Source organism: Bidens hawaiensis, unplaced genomic scaffold, assembly GCF_021521415.1.
Source record: "Bidens hawaiensis isolate Kalapana, Puna unplaced genomic scaffold, B.hawaiensis_p1.1 tig00011640_1, whole genome shotgun sequence".
In the NCBI taxonomy this organism is placed as follows: domain Eukaryota; kingdom Viridiplantae; phylum Streptophyta; class Magnoliopsida; order Asterales; family Asteraceae; genus Bidens; species Bidens hawaiensis.
In genome coordinates this window covers 493,026-509,972 of record NW_027491916.1, presented here as the reverse complement: position 1 = coordinate 509,972, position 16,947 = coordinate 493,026, and the positions used below count along the sequence as shown (strand labels likewise).

General features: G+C 37.8%; 2 protein-coding genes and 1 pseudogene across 2 annotated transcripts; 2 read left to right on the top strand and 1 right to left on the bottom strand.

Annotated features, from left to right (window-relative positions):
* Positions 1–868: 868 nt before the first annotated feature.
* On the bottom strand, positions 869–1,553 carry LOC143538557 (cyclin-T1-3 pseudogene; annotated as a pseudogene).
* A 2,076-nt stretch (positions 1,554–3,629) lies between these two features.
* LOC143538556 (protein ECERIFERUM 16-like) lies at positions 3,630–9,523 on the top strand. Its single transcript, XM_077032087.1, has 4 exons — positions 3,630–3,954; positions 4,044–4,153; positions 8,214–8,318; positions 9,016–9,523. The coding sequence occupies exons 1-4, from the start codon at positions 3,630–3,632 to the stop codon at positions 9,418–9,420; spliced, it is 945 nt and encodes a 314-aa protein (XP_076888202.1). The 3' UTR covers positions 9,421–9,523.
* A 6,416-nt stretch (positions 9,524–15,939) lies between these two features.
* Positions 15,940–16,623, top strand: LOC143538555 (uncharacterized). The gene has a single exon (XM_077032086.1). The coding sequence runs from the start codon at positions 15,940–15,942 to the stop codon at positions 16,621–16,623; it is 684 nt and encodes a 227-aa protein (XP_076888201.1).
* Positions 16,624–16,947: the final 324 nt, after the last annotated feature.

Below are 16,947 nucleotides of genomic sequence, written 5' to 3'. Positions count from 1 at the left end.
TTTACAAAGTTAACTATAAATCATACTTGTTAATTTAATAAAAAAATGGTTTGGGTTGGTTGTGAATGAGAGTGAAAAATTGAGTTTAGTTGGGTTGTAAAGTAGGAGATTGGGTCATGAACGAGACTACAAGAGTAATCTAACGGCGAGTTACACCACCTACTAAAATCTAGTTTACTTTAAAAAAATAATACAAAACACAAATACACACACGTATCATTAATAGGTGGCAGGTGTGTTCGGTTTGGCTTCTCGATCGGACTTGACGCATGGTTATATAGACGTCACATACATGTTTTTTTAGGAAGTGTGTGTGGGGGGGATTTACAAGGACCCGGCCCGAGTCAGATAAAACGGTTCTATCCATGAGCCACTTCACCCTTTTGAACTTACTAACACAAATCACCGAGGAACTCTACATTCGCACTCATCCGTCAAAGGTATCCTGAAACCCTAGTTCCACAGTTTAATCATAATTAATTTAATTTAATTTTCTCATTATTTTACACTGCCTTTTCTGTTACTTACAACTGATTCAATTATATTATTATTACGTTTCAGTTCAATGATTTGTTCAGTTTATTCGATTTTGTGAAAGAATTTGATAACCAGGGTTTATGTAATTCCCCAAGTTAATATTAATACTACTATGTTAGGTATCAAAATAGTAGAAGGACTGGATTGTAATAGTCGAATAGTATAGGGAGTCATTGGTTAGTTGTTAACCTAGTTGTACTTAAGCAGAAAGAACCTGATCTTATGGATATCGATGAATTGAGATTACTCTTCTTCTCTTAGTTTCTTCTTCTCTTTATCGATCTTTTGCTTGATTACCGAATTGTTCGTAACAATGGTATCAAAGCCAGGTTCACCAAAGTGACTGCGCAAGCCCTGATTTGTCAAGCATGGATGTAAGATGAGCATACGGATGTTCCACGTTAAGCTCAAAGTTTAGAGTTGTCAAAACCATCTACTCGGCTTCAATCACCCTCTCCCGGTACTGTTCAAACCAGTCCACAGGGAGTAAATAGCAGAGTAAGTTGAAATCCTGCTTGTGTAAAATTTCAGAGGATACTCTCAAGACGTTGTTTAGAGGACAAGGTGTCTCCTCAGACTTCGCAACAAGGAAAAGAGTAGCAGTAGCAATCAAAAATCTATCATTGGATGCATGAGACCGTCGGACAAAAAAACGGTGGCATAGTACCATAGCTGTCCCTATAGTAGTTTGTGGCAGCTCAAGACGAATTCCAAGGTTCTGAAGAAATGCACAATATGAGTAACGCAAATGTGTTTCCTGCAAAGAATCAATACCATCTTTTCTAGAAGGAGAATACCTCTCGATTTCATCTCGTGACATAAATTCAGTATCTTCGTCTTCAAATCTTGTGCGGTCACGTTTATGGCTAGTAGATGCACATGCTCTGGCATTGGATTCAGACGCTATTTGAGAAAGGAATGAGGTATTGAAGCTTGAAGGGAAATGTTCATATGCACAAGATTGATTATAAGATGCCCCATAACTTTCTTGATTATTGGAAGAAAACCTCATTCTCTTATTAGAAAGAAATAGTTCTTGATTTTGGTGACAACAAAAATCTTAATGTTGGACTTTCTAATGGAGTTTTATATAGCATGTTCGGAATAGGAAAGTTTTATGAATTTTTGGATAATGAATTTGATGTGTATAATAGAAATGGCCATACCAAATAGTATATTGGTGTTGCTTATCGAGGAACTAGTGGGTTGATACAGGCAACAACTACTTATTTGGAGTTTTGTTTGTCCATGAGACTGTTATCTGCTCTTTGCTATGATGAACAACTGGTATTTTATTTGATACATGCAGAATTGACAATGGGAACCATTAATTTTGTTGCGGTTAGTTTTAATCTTCAGAAATTCAAGGTTGTCACAATTGAATTGTTAAATGATGGGGATGAGAATACTAATAGTGTGTCTTTAATTGGTCTGACCATTATATCAGTTGATGCAATACCTGATCTAGTCACATGTTTAAATAAGCTGGGCATAAGGTGGACTACTTTGTCTATTTGGCTGTGTTGTATCCAAATTAATAAACCCAAACAGTTGCTTCTCATCATGATTATGAATGGAAGTTGTTTAAAAAGGAAAGTAAGTGTATACTTGTGGCATAAATGGAGATCTAAATCAGATTCCTATACAACGTTTTTCCCAATCCCATCTAATGAACATGTTGTAAATAGTGCAGTGGTGGCATGTACAGTTATGCAGTTTAAGAATGCAGTGGTGACTGGTATGGTTATGTGGTTCAATATTGCAGTGGTGGCAGATACGGTTGTACATGTTGCTTCACACAGATCCCATGTACACAAGTTTGGATATCTTCCAAGGTGGAAAGCATTTGATGTTGATAAAATAAGAGTTTTGATTATGGAGCTAAATTCTATCCGATATGTAAAAAGTAGAAACTTGGAATGGTACTTTTTAAGTGTCTTTGACATGAAAGTTGGAAATGGATTGACAACAAAACATGCTATTGTGAAAGGTTATTGGAAGACCAATAGAAAGGACCAAGTGGTTTACCATAAGTCTCAACAGGTTGGGAGGAAGAAAATCTTGCAGACTCCAAAAAGATTATTAAAACAGACATGTCAAGTGGCCATGTTAGGCTACCAAAATTCTGATGAAAATGATTGTCTTTATGGTGCACAAGGGGGGGGGGGGGGTTGTACTATACATCTTTCATGGAAGAATTTTTCTAAGGAGTGACATGTAGGATGGAAACTGGGATACGAACTTTTTACCAACATATTAGTATCTCATTGGAGAGGAGTAAGGAAGAAAAAGTGGGACAAAAAGAACCATGAAGAATTTATAAGCAGATATTTAGATCAAACCGGAGTTTGCTACTGTTCTATCCGAGCTTTAGGTATGCAAAATGGTTCAAGTGAGTCACCCTTAGCTGGCATATTTTTTTTGGTTATTGATGTTGGTGGTTATGGAAAAGCACTTACTTATGGAGAAAAAGAGAAAGCAACAAGAAGAATTAGTTTTAAACTCTTTGACTATCGACTACCATTATTGGGTCAGATGAGGGTTAAAGGAGCAATAAATATGTTGGAGTATTTGTACAATGACAGGGAAAGACATGAGGGTGGACTTAATTCTATGAAAGTGTTTCAAGATGCAATTGAAACAGTGAAGGTCCCATTCATTGACAAATATGGGTTGTAATGGATGATAAACTACATATTGTTTTCACAATTTGGTTTTGATACTTTTGATTAGCAATTTTTTTATTATTTTTTAATTTTTGGGGACAAAAGATCTTTTAAGGGGGGAGTAATGTTAGGTATCAAAATAGTAGAAGGAATGAATTGTAATAGTCGAATAGTATAGGGAGTCATTGGTTAGTTGTTAACCTAGTTGTACTTAAGCGGAAAAAACCTGATCTTATGGATATCGTTGAATTGAGATTACTCTTCTTCTCTTAGTTTCTTCTTCTCTTTATCGATCTTTGCTTGATTACCGAATTGTTCGTAACATACTAGGGTTCTGTAGTTCCCCAAGTTGGTATTAGCTTTTATTTGTATAGAATAATAATAATAATAATAATAATAATAATAATCAACAACATTATATGCACCATGGATTCAAAATCACTAGCAAAATCAAAGAGAGCACACAGTCTGCAACATCCAAATCAAAAGGTAAAAGCCGCTGCTACGTCTTTCGTCCCACCTGCCGCCGATGAAGCACCGGGGAAGGTTGTTAAGGAAAAACCTCGGGTGGGCCGCGCTGCACTTCCGTCTAATTGGGACCGGTATGAGGATGAGGATGATCTTATAATGGAGAATCAAACAGATGCTCAGCTGAGTGATGTTTTTGCACCTAAAAGTAAAGGTGCAGATTATGCTTTCTTGATTTCTGAGGCCAAGGCTTCGGAGTTCTTTCCGACTCTTGATGATTTTGGTAAGCACTTATTCGCTTTCGTTTGTTTTTAATGTGTGTTAAGTAATTTGGTATTATATAAAAATGTAAGCATGTTTTTCTTTTTTTAGATTTTGGTCAAGGAAAAGAATCCCTTGTTGCTGTGCAAGGAGAAAGTTTACTATCGTCTATTCAAAATGATAGTTTCTTTGTTGAGGATAAGACGCATGCAAATTATGAGGTACTTTGTTTTTTTAATTAAAGTTATCATACAGTCAAATTAGGATAGATTAGTGCTTATTGGGACCTGCAATGTATTTCTAGTTGGAGGTCTCACTTCAATCTTTATGGATTATTTTTTGTTTAGCAATGTTAATTAAGATCATATACAATTAATTTGTCCAGTATATGAGGGGAAATGCAGTTGATGTATAATACCGTAAAACTTAATTTTTCAATTTCTCAGCTGCAAGTAGGGATGCTAAGTGGGTCGTGTTGGCTTGTTGAAGCCAACACAAACCTCAAAGTCATGTCGGACACAAGAACCCAAACATGACCTGTGTATTTGCTGGTTGGCGAGAACACGACCCGTGTAATTAAAATGTTTTTTTTTTTGGGTATCAATTCTCAAGTACAAATTTACAGCGAAAGATACAAATGTGTATAAAACAATTATGTTTAAACTGTAAAATATTATGCTCATTTCTCTTCTGTTTCTATATTATGGCATAAAATATCCAATTGGTTTACGTTATTATTACATAAAGCACATTTTTAAACAAATTTATAAAGTAAAAGGATTAAATGGATCAACCTGCAAACTCGCCAAGTTGATCCGACACGAACTGTTCAGCTAAACGTGTTCCCGGATTCGTTTAGACTTACGCTCAAACCCACAAATTTCATGTTAAGTTTCTTTCCTGATAGAAGTTCACGCCCTTGGCTTTAAGTGTATGAGTTAGTGATATGACATAATTATAAATATTAGGTTTTGGAAATTTTGAAAAGTTTATGATAAAGTGATGTGTTTGTATACTATTTTATAAGTAAAACAATGAAAGAAGCAAGTCATGTTATGATTCGTACATCAAATAAACAGAATAAACAAGCTTAAGATTTATTGTACATGAAAACAGCCAAGCAAGTTGGTTAAATTTGTAACTGAAGCCTGAGACAATGGCATTACAAAAATAAGAAAAAATAATGCAGCCATTTGGAATTACATTCCTTTTTGGTTAACTTAGACATATTTATGCTTTGAAATAGCTGCAATACTTGACTTCTGTAAATTCTGGCTTTACAAATTAGAACAATTGGTATATATTATAAAGCTTAGCTGCACTATTGAAGTCTTGAGCCTTACTAGCCTTTTTTTTTTCTTTCGAGTTTTGACTAGTTAAGTTAAGTCAGCACTACTAGAAGTATCATCTTTCTCTTCTGGATGTTGTCATAGTGTTCTGTAAACATAATATGCATAAAGTTTACTATGGGTTGCCAAAAATTTGATACACAATCTATGCAACTTGTTGGACTGTTTTACAAGTATTTAAGATTACTTCAATAAAGATAAATTAGAGGAACAAAAGCCTATAGGGTGTTGGGGTTGACCGGATTGGTTAGCGGGTTTGAACCGGTGTTTTTCTTTTATAATGGTTTGGTTAATCCGTGTTATTTTCTTTCATTTTTTTTGTTTATTTGATTGATTTTTTTATTTATTTAATATGAATATGTTTTTAATTTTTTTTAGTGTTTCTTAATTACGATAGGTTTGATTCCTTAGAATTGGTCCGCTATAAAAGTGATAACGTTGGTTTATCATTCATGAATATTTCAAAAGTGAAAGTTGAAATAATATAGGTGAATGGCTGGTTTGGTTTACACAGCAGGTTGTAAACCGTGATCCAAGCTGTTAAACTTGGTTTTTATAAACGTAAACTGAAATGTAAAATTCTCAAGCCAGCCAAAGTAGCCATTTTGCTTTGAATTGGGTGGTTCGGTTGGTTTCGAACAACATAATTTGATAGGAATCTGATTCTAGTTAATTGCAATGGAAATTGAAATTGAATGAACATAAATTGTTACTAGAATTGATATGAAGAAGATGACCAATCAGATCTTACAAACGCGATAGACTAACACCGAAGTGTCCCAGGGCTATGTTCTCTCTCTCTCTATGCCAAACAAAGAGCCTAACAAACTGAATAATACTCTCTCTGCTCCCTAAGAAGTTATTGATACCTATCTATAGAATATAAGCTGCACTTGACCCCCTCTTAAAATAGACAAACGACATTTAGACTAGAAACTAGATACGATTTCTATCATTACTCCCTCCTAGTTTCTAGTCTAAATGTCATCGGTCTATTTTAGGAGGGGATCAAGTGAAACTTATATTCTATAAATAAGTATCAATAACTTCTAAGGGAGCAGGGAGAGTATTATTCAGTTTGTTAGGCTCCATAGAGAGAGGGCATAGCCTTGGGAGGGAACACTTCGGTGTTAGTCTATCGAAGTCTGTAAGATCCGATTGGGTCATCTTCTTCATATCAATTCTAGTTACAGTTTATGTTACTTCATTCAATTTCCATTGCCATTAACCAGAATCGGATTCCTATCATAATTGGACCCAAATAAGTGACAATTGTTATTTTGAAAGGCATAAATGAAATGTATTTTCTTTTAAAGTTATGTTGGAGGGGTTTTTGAAACAAATCTTCTACAAGTCTACAACATATGTGAGGTTCTTGTTGAGCACATTTCAAGTGTCCACAATACATACGGATAATTTGCTATTTTTTTGTCTTTATTTTCTCTAGTATTTTTCTTTTATTTTGTTATTTTTTATTATTAATGAAATGCATTTTCTATTAATTTACATTTTTATTATTAGATAGCCTAATTTTTATTATTATAGACTAAAGAGTGAATTAAAATTAATTAATTAAAAGAAGTTTAGGACGATAGAATGCGCTTAGGGAAGGTGAAGGTGATGTGGCACTGATGTGGAATAAAGAGAAGGCGTGGGAAGTTAGGGACGGCACTCTCCACTCTAACTTTCCACACATCTTGCACCCTCTCTCTTCCTATCAGTTTGACATTACTTTACCCAATTTTTTCTTCCCCGTCCCTAAACACATAGTATTGTCCGTAACTTACCTAAACTTTCTTTAAATATATAATTGTAATTTATATTTATTAAAAGATTAAAACTGTTACTTAAAAGAAAATGCATTTCATTTATAATAGATAAACAAGGTGAAAGAAAAATACTTGAGTAAAAGAGGAACAATCTATCCTTCGAGTGAAGGTATTATGTGGACAAGGTTTAGAAAGGAGGAAGCGAGCCTCGAGGCGTTTTCCGTTAGACTCTCGAGGCGTAAGCCTCGAAACATTATTAAAAAATACTAAATATAAACATTATGAATAAACATTATCTATAAAAATCACACTTTAACATAAAATAAATGAATATTATAAAAACTAATTTAGTATTAAAACAAACATCATAAAATAGTTCAACCATTAATTTAATGGCAAAACAAGCATCATAAAATAGTTTTTTGTTGTGTCTGTGTTGCTGTTGCTTGGTGTTGTGAAAGGAGGCACGCCAGTTAAACCCTAACCATTATACAGTTAAACGATGATGTTTTTTAAGTCCACTAACAGTAAAAAAAAGTCCAGAAAATAATTTTTTTTGGCATATTTCAGTATTTTACAACTTTTAGTGAGGCTTAAGCCTCACGCCTTGCCTCGAAGCCTCACCGCCTCAGACTGCCTCGCAAAGGTCAAGGCTTAGGTTTCAGTAAACCCTAATGAGGCTAAGCCTCTTATGCGTTTTTCCATCGAGGCTGCCGAGGCGTAAGCCTTGAGGCGCGTCTCAGAAAGCCTTTTTAAACCATGTATGTGGATACTTGAAATATGCTCAACTTCTAAACAAAACAAATTATCTGCCAATGCCTTGATTCAATGGTTGCTGTCGGTTTACGCAAATATTCATGTAAGACGCCATGGTGGCATTATTTCCCGTTCCCGATTGCGACACTCTGATCCCTTATAGAAAAGAGAAAAACAAAAAAAGAAAAAATGGGTCGTTTGACAATAAGAGAAAGGAGAGACAAAAGGAGAAGATAATAGATAGCTTTTTAATAATGAAAAAAAAAATCAAGTCTTTTAATAATTTGGTGTTACTTAGCTTTTTAATAATAAAAAAAAAATTAAGGTCTTCTAGCAGTTTGGTGTTACTTAGCTTTTTAATAATAAAAAAAGGCAAGTCTTTTAATACTCTGGTGTTACATGTGCAGGCTTCATTTCTGTCACTGAATATGCATGCTCTTGCAAATCAACTTACAAAAATAGATCTACCAAAAAGGCTTTTCATGGAACCTGATTTCTTCCCTCCCATGCAGGTATGTAGTAATTTCTACACATTTACAGGTGGTTGTTTCGACCCATTTACTTATTAAGGGGTCGATTGTTGTTTTTTAGATCCTACTGGGTCAAATGGATGATGTAAGAACTAACTTAAAACAAAATGCTTTTAAGTCATTGGAAGTTGCCAAAAGTGTGCTTTTGTTTTTCATGCGTAAAGCCTCTTAGAGATCAATTTGTTTGAAAAACTCGATTCTGCTTGACCCATTAGAGATAAAGTTATAATCTGGCTTGACATTAAAAGGAAATGATTCATTGCATTGCATGGCATTGAAATTTGCTTCTGTTTTTATTTTTAATGCAAAAGACGTGTCAAATCCTTTTAAAAAGGATGTTAATTAAAAGAAAGTTACATTATGTTTGAATTGTTAGAGTTTGTTTATAACACATATTAGCTTAAAAGAAAAATCTTTTGAAGGCATTATTAAACTATGCCTGCATTATTATTTGTAATGCCTAAAACTATTAAAATCTCTTTTTTCAGAAAAGTTTATATTATGTTTGACCCACTAAGAGTTGAAATATAACTCAGATTGACTCATAATTTCCAAAATCTTCATGAATGCTAAAAATTGTTGTTAAGATACAACTCAGATTGACCCGTAATTTTCCAAAATCTTCATAAATGCTAAAATTGTTGTCTAGTCTAAATACTTCGGTTTTGCCTTTCAGCAGTATTCTGAAAAAGTTGAAGAACACCAATCATCTGACCATCACGAAGTCACATCATCATCCACCACCAAGAGCAACTTTGACACGAACCCCCAGCAGCCCGCGCCCAAAATAAACCCGAAACCTGTTTCAAACCAATCAAAACTCAAAGCAGAAACGGCTGAAATAGAACTTGATACACTGCTTGATTCTTTTGATGATGTCAACTTGAAGGAGAAGGCGTCAGCATCAACCTTGACCTCCAAGAAAACCGCACTAGATTTTGATATTGATGGTACACTTGATGACTTACTCAATGAAACCTCTACTCCGTCTCTGCTTGATCCAAACAACATTGCTTCACAGACTCAACACGTGTCCAAATCCGAACCACTTGATGATTTTGATTCATGGTTAGATACAATATGATTTTTTGTACTAGATTTGTAGTGTACATTATTTTCTTTCAGAAGGGTGAACTTTTATGGCCATATTTACAAACTCCCTCATTATGGCATATTAGAGGGTGACAGGTGGCATTTATGAAGTCCTCAACGCTCACGATTATTAAATGTTACATAAATGTCTTAAGGTCTTTGGTCTTGAAATGCAAGTGTGATCAATACGGCACACGATTATTAGCTAACGGAACACTCAAATAGTAGAAAACTTTTATAAACTCAGTTTAGGCTATAAACTTTTTGTGACATTGTAGTGGCTTGTGTTTTGAGTTGAACGTGGCTGTATTCTAGTCAATTTTGTGAACATGCATGTGGTGTCATGGTTCACTGGTATTTGGGTTTTGTTTCGTGATTGGTAACCGTAACAGTTTTTTAGCTTTACCACACCACCAACTCGTGGTTGCAATCAGTTTCAGTGATGTTTGAGTCTTGCGTCATGTTTGGTGGCAGTTTTTAGCTCATATGATATGAGGTTCAACCCAACCCAGTAACTCCTGGTTGTGATTAACCCTAGTATTTTACATTAAAATACTAACTCTGATGAATTATATCTTTAGAGGCTAAAAGAATTGTTGTAAGGGCTTAATGAAATATTAGTAGCGTTTTTGTATTATTCGATAGGTTAACATGTAAACTCATGTTGGATGTAGAATCTACCAAATAAACTATAAAAATGCAACACTAGTATGAATCAAGTGTTATACAGAATTCCATGATGTTTTACAACTTGGGGAACCGGAACCCGGATTTGAAATCGATTCCTATTTGGGTTTCTATAAAAGATCTCGTCACTACTTCAAAAATAACCATTTTTAAAGCGGTGATTATCGTGTAATACAGCGGTGGTCGGTGAGTCTCTTTGTAAAGTTTGTATGACTTTAAATTGAACTATGGTAACAACTTAAAAATTTTGAAAGATCAATTAGTCTGAAATTTGCACCATGTTTCTACATTGTACACGTGTTTAGACAATGTTGATTTGTCTTTGTGTGTAGTCAAATGGGAGATAAAAGTAAAAGAAAGGTCAAATCAAGTTATAATACAAAAATAAAAAAAACTTTAGAGCTATCTGGATTTGGTGAGATTCATGACCCGCAAAAACTATTGTTTGATGATGAAAGAGTTATATAGCGCGTCCAAAAGCTTGTTCATATCTTACAACAAGTAGGCTGTATTTTCCAAATACGTTCTAACAAAATATCAATGTAATTACAAAATATCACACTTAGCTGCTGCAAAAAGGGTGTTTAAATATCTTTAAGCGAACTTCATATCTAGATCTTGGTACCCAAAAGATTTAAACTTTGATCTTATAGCCTACTCTAATACTCTAATGTTGTTCATGCAAGCAGTAAGATGGGTAGAAAAAGTGCCTTCATGTATTAAATGTTAGGTGAACATCTAGTTTGTTAGGCTTGCAAAATATCAAAGTTGACTACATTGATGCTGAAAAATGCTGCTCTCAAGTTTTGTTGATCCAAACATATTAATCAAGGGATTATGGCTTTAACTTAGTTAAGACATCAATTTAGTATGATTCCATAAGTGTTATCACTTCATAAAAGATCATGTTGAAAAAGGTCACATAGAAATGGATTGTGTCCTGACTCATGACCAACTAGCTAATATTTTTGCAAAAACCCTTGGACGAAAAACGTCGCAATCTTTTAATCATTGGGCGTATCTTAAATATTTTTAATAATTTATATTATTTTTACAAAAGTCTTAGACTACTTCCATTCACAACCCAATCAACCTAACTTTTTAATAAAATAATAATTTCTCTATATTCTATTTACATAACCAAACCTAATCTAAAATTTCACTCACATTCACAACCAAACTGTGGGAGTAAGGTACCAAACACACCATACAAGTAACAAGTCAAAAGGAAGAACCCACAAAAAGAATATCATCCACGAAGGCGCCACAAGACCACTGCGCGGAAGACACACTCATAATTATGAGAAGTAACAAAGCACAACGGAAGTACCACCACAGGCAGGACACGTGGTGAGGTACCACTGCTCAATAACCTGGCAATTTTATGGACGCACGATGGACCAATAGGAATGGGCCAACGCGGTACTTGCACAGGAAAAATAATATCATTGGCTAGAGTGTCCAATCAATCAAGAAAGACCATCATGCTTAGCCATGAGACTAGAAGCTTCCATTAAGTGGGGACAGCTGGCCTAACCCTTCTCCCCCTTTCGACTATAAATACAAGATGAGGTCTAACGGTAAAGGGATCCGATTCCACACTCTCTAATCTCTCTAAATATATTATGATTACTTACCATAATGATTCTCACGCCGGAGGGTGCTTACGAGAAGACCCCCTATTTCCCTTCTCGTAACGAGCTCACGGTGTTCGGTTTTGCTGGTGAATCGTCCGTTGAACTCATTATTGTCTGTAATCTCTTCTTGGGTGAGATATTAGGTTTAACAATATCGGGTTAGACTTAGTGTTTCTTCGTTGGCGCCATCAGTGGAACTAGAACTGAAAATCAAAAATCATGTCATGAGTTCCGGTAGACCTCCCCCGTCGAAACCTCAGTCTTCCATCCGTGCAACCCAACTTAGATGGGCCACCGGAAGGAAGTTCGAGAAAAAGGGGAGACTATATCGAGATAGAACACCCTAAACAAGATGCCTCGTTCCATTTCACGAAAACCCGTACTGGCGGTTAAAGAAGTCCATTCGCAAAAGATGATGAATACGATGACCTGGTAATGTGGCTAAAGAGTGAACAAGAAAGAGTTAGCAAAGAGTTCGGAAGGAAATTGAAACAACAAGAGAGAAAACAGGCAAAGAGGATCACCCCGTGAGCCATTGTCTTCTCAAGAGATGACACAGAATCATCTTATGACGAGAGACACCCTCGCCACCGTGAAAACGAAAGACTTGAAAGCCATAAAGACCAGCAGAAGAAACAAGGCAGGCGCCAAGAAAGGTCCCCTAACTTAGGTCGAGTGGCTAAGTCAAGAAACACATGCGGGAAAATCCTGGAGCCAAAGAGCGGAAGCGATGGGGAAAGCCCCGAACCGAGATACCAAACGCAAGGGGAAAAAACATTTGAACTATTATTCTGACGCGGATGTGGATTTCTCAAAACCCTATAGGCCAAAGGCTTTCGCAGAAAGGTCGAAGATCATACAAAAGATAGCAGAATCTCCGCTGCCTTTTAACTCAAAACTACCTTCTGCGATAGGAAAGCACGATGAAATGACCGACCCAAGTGATCGTATGCAAAGTTTCATATCAGACGGAGAAGTGGCGGGATGGCCATTGACCGTATGGTGTCATATGTTTGTCCTCACTCTCCATGGCGCGGCCACAGAATGGTTAGAAAGACTCCCAGAAGGCCAAATCACGAGCTTCAAGGATTTGGTAGCTAAATTCTCCCTGCATTTCAGTCAGCAGTGGAGGCACACTCGCAATCCCGCTGACATACTGACTGTGTTCCGCCGAAAAACGAATCCATCGAGGATTTTATCATGCGGTTCAACACAGAAGGCCTCAAAATAGGAGGGGTAAGCGAAGACATGATGAGAGCTGGTTTCACCAAGGAGTGCAGAGCGATGACCTTATCCGATGATTGTCAGGGAGAGATGGCATGCTAAAATCATGGAACGAACTCATGAGAGCAGCCAAAGTGTATGCTGACACCGAAAAATCCTTATGTGGGCAAGGGTACTCCAGAGTTGACAACAGAATTGAGCCAAAAGCATTCAAGAATAACAAGAAGGAACAGGGGTCAAAATGGTCTAGAATCCAACCCTCGACCGAAATGTCAGCTCACCCCCTAGCTGCTCTACCATTGATAGGAGAAAAGCAAAACGATCGAAGCCGGGGATACAAGAATAGGGAGTGGACCCCACTGGCGAAAACACCATCCCAGATCTTGGCAACTGAGAATGTCGACATCCGGACACCCATAACAATCTTCAAGAGAAAGAATTTGGATAAATCAAAGTACTGTAAATTTCATGAAGACATCGACAACAACACAGACGATTGCACGAATTAGAACAGTTAAATCGAAAACACGGGGAAATCTGGAAAACTTGAACATTTGCTCATAGATGCCAGGAAGCATGCCAGAAACCAGGGCCCAAACAGAGACGATGGTCACCTAAGAAAATAGATAAGGAATCTGAACACACACATGATACAAGGCGGAAGAAACAAGAGTGCGAAAAGGCAAACAACAAGTAGTGAAGCCTGGAAAGAGGAGTCGGTAGTCTTCCCACGGATCAAAGGAGGACCATGCCTGAAACAACCACTAATTATCACCGTGCTGATAGGACATTATCAAAGCAACTACGTCTTCATTGACCAAGGAAGAACTTCAAATATCATGTACCAACAATGTTTTGATCAGTTAGATGCGGGAGATAAAGCAAGGTTAGAACCGGTTAATGCACCCATCTCAGGGTTCTCGAATGAAATAACACATCCGCTAGGACAACTGAAGTTCCCAGTAACACTGAGAGATGGAAGGAATTCGAGAACCAAAGAGGTAGAATTGTTAATGCTACTAGTAAAGTCTAAGCATGATGTGATATTGGAAAGAGAGGCGATCGGAGATTTCAATGCAAATCTGTCCAGTGCACATGGCATGAAGGGCGTCCCAACACCAACAGGGAGCGCATTGATAAAGCCAAACAAAGACTGTCTGGTCGCGGAAGGGTCAAAATACCCAAAAGCATAAAAAACAGCAAGTCACAAGGAACCTGAAAAATGGATGCTCAATGCCAAATTCCCGGAACAAACCATCACCATCAGACCAACTTTGTCAAGCGACGTATTCTCACACTTGAAACAACTATTGTTAAGAAATGTGGACGTGTTCACATGGCAATCCACTGACATGGTGGGTGTTCCGCGCAGGATAGCGGAACACACCTAGGTTAATCCAGCATTCACACCAATCGTCCAGAAATGGCGAAAGATGGGTTCAGAATGAACAAAAGCGATGAACGATCAAGTGAACGAGCTGTTAAAGGCAGACATCATAAGGGAAATACGGTACCAGACATGGGTCGCAAACCCCGTGATGGTACCAAAAATCAAGGGAGCATGGCAGATGTGCATCGGTTATATAGACTTGAACAAAGCATACCTCAAAGATTGCTACCCACTGCCTAGATAGACCTGTAAGTGGAAGCAGTAGCCCCATATCGCTTCAAATTCTTCCTGGACGCATACAAAGGCTACCATCAGATCCATATGGCGGAAAAAGATCAAGATAAGACAACTTCCCGTACAGAAAAAGGCACATTATGTTATAAAATGATGCCATTTGGGTTAAAAACTGCGGGAGCTACTTATCAACGCCCGATGGACAAATAGTTCGGGGAACAGATTAGAAACAACTTGGAAGTATATTGGATGATTTGGTATTAAAAGCCTGCAAGAAGACCAAATGCTACGAGATATCGATGACACTTTCCAGAAGTTGAGAAAAATCAGTATGAAGTTAAACCCGAGAAAGTGATCGTTTGGGATGGAAGAAGGCAAGTTCCTCGGGGGGATTGTCAAAAAAAATGGATTTAAAGCCAATCTTGAGAAGGTACAAGAAATCTCTTGCATGCCCTCCCCAGGATCGCTAAAAGAGGTGCAAACTTTAAATGGGAGATTGGTGGCGATGAATAGATTTTTCGCAAATCAAATCGTTCCCATTCGTATCCACGTTGCGGAACTGCTTGAAAAAATCACGATTCCGGTGGACACCTGAAGCAGAACAAGCTTTCTAATAAGTAAAGAAACGTCTGATCGATTAGCAATACTGACGGCCCCGCGGAAAGGCGAAGAGCTAGTTATGTACCTATCCGCACTAGACAGTGCAGTAGGAGCAGTGCTACTAGAAGATCGCGAGAAAATCCAAACACTGATCTACTACGTCAGCAGGACTCTCACAAACGCAGAAATGAGATATTCCATCATGGAAAAGCTAGTCTTAGCACTGGTATATGCATCAAGAAGCCTCCGCATATACTTCTAAGGTCATTCAATCAGTGTGTTTCCAAACTATAAAATCCAAAATGTGCTCCGGAAACCAGAACTATCAGGACGATTGGAAAAATGGGCCATCGAACTAGGATAACATACCCTCAAGTACAAACCAAGGTCAACAATGAAAGGAAAAGTTTTGGCGGGCTTCCGAGAAAGAAGATGAGTGCAGAGCGGAAGAAAAACCGATCATGACCGTTGAAGAGAGTGAGGCATGGTTGTTCACCGATGCGGCATCAAACGATGAAGTTTCAGGGGCCAGATTGAAGCTAGTAAGCCCAAGTAAACAAGAGTTCACATACGCCACCCGCCTGGATTTTAAGAGCACGAACAACGAAGTGGAATATGAAGCATCCTGTCTAGGCTACACATAGATGACAAATTTGGAGCACAACACGTCGAAGCACACGTTGATTCGATGCTCATAGCTAGCCAAGTCAATGGTTCATACGAAGCCAAATACAAAGTCATGGCGTCATACTTGGAGCAAGCTAAGCAATTGATCCGAAAATTCAAGACCTGCAGAGTGAAACACATCAAGAGAAGCGAAAACAAGTCGGCTGACGCACTAAGAAAACTGGCAGCAACCAGCTTCGAACACTTGGCCAAAGAAGTCAGAGTAGATACATTTGCAAAACCATCGGTTCTACCAACACAAGTTTGCATCACACAGAACCCAGAAGAATCATGGACGACTCCCGTCAAGGCATACCTCGTGGAAGGTATCTTGCCACATGAAAAAGCGGAGGATCAGAAGATACGACACAAAGCGTTGCAATATCAGATGAAAGATGGGATCCCATACAGGAAATCATTTTTAGGTCCACTACTACGCTACGTAGATTCCGAAGACGCTAATTACCTGATACGGGAAATACATGAAGGGATATGTGGGCTACATGCGGGGCCCAGGATGGTCTTGGAAAAGATCAAAAATTCCGATTATTATTGGCCGCACATGCACATTTATGTCGTGAAAAAACTGCGGAAGTGCGAATCGTGCCAACGGCACACACCAAATGCCCTCAGACCTAAGAACAACCTGATTCTAGTCTCTTTCGCGGGGTCGTTCCAGAAATGGGCCATCGATATCATGGGCCCATTCCTAGAAGCGCCCAAAAGGGTGAAATTCCTTGTGGTAGCGATCGACTAATTCACGAAGTGGGTCGCAAAACCCTTAGCGTCCATCACCACTGTCATCATCAAGAAATTCATATAGGAATTCGTCATATGTCGCTTCGGACTACCTCAGAAGATAGTCAGCGATAACGCCACCCAATTTGCAGACAAGACCCTTCAGGAATGGCTTGCGAAACTTCAAGTAAAACAGGTGTTCACATCGGTGGCACACTCGTAAGGCAATGACCAAGTAGAAAGGGCCAACGAAACCATTCTAGAAGGGATAAAATCCAGTTTGGGACTAAAAAGAGCTGAATGGGTGGACAAGTTACCACATGTACTATGGGCATATAGAACT

Coding starts and splice junctions, on each gene's coding strand:
- LOC143538555 (XM_077032086.1), top strand. CDS start 15,940: ATGGCGTCATACTTGGAGCAAGCTAAGCAATTGATCCGAAAATTCAAG.
- LOC143538556 (XM_077032087.1), top strand. CDS start 3,630: ATGGATTCAAAATCACTAGCAAAATCAAAGAGAGCACACAGTCTGCAA. Junction 3,955..4,043: donor TCCGACTCTTGATGATTTTG/GTAAGCACTTAT, acceptor TTCTTTTTTTAG/ATTTTGGTCAAGGAAAAGAA. Junction 4,154..8,213: donor AGACGCATGCAAATTATGAG/GTACTTTGTTTT, acceptor TTACATGTGCAG/GCTTCATTTCTGTCACTGAA.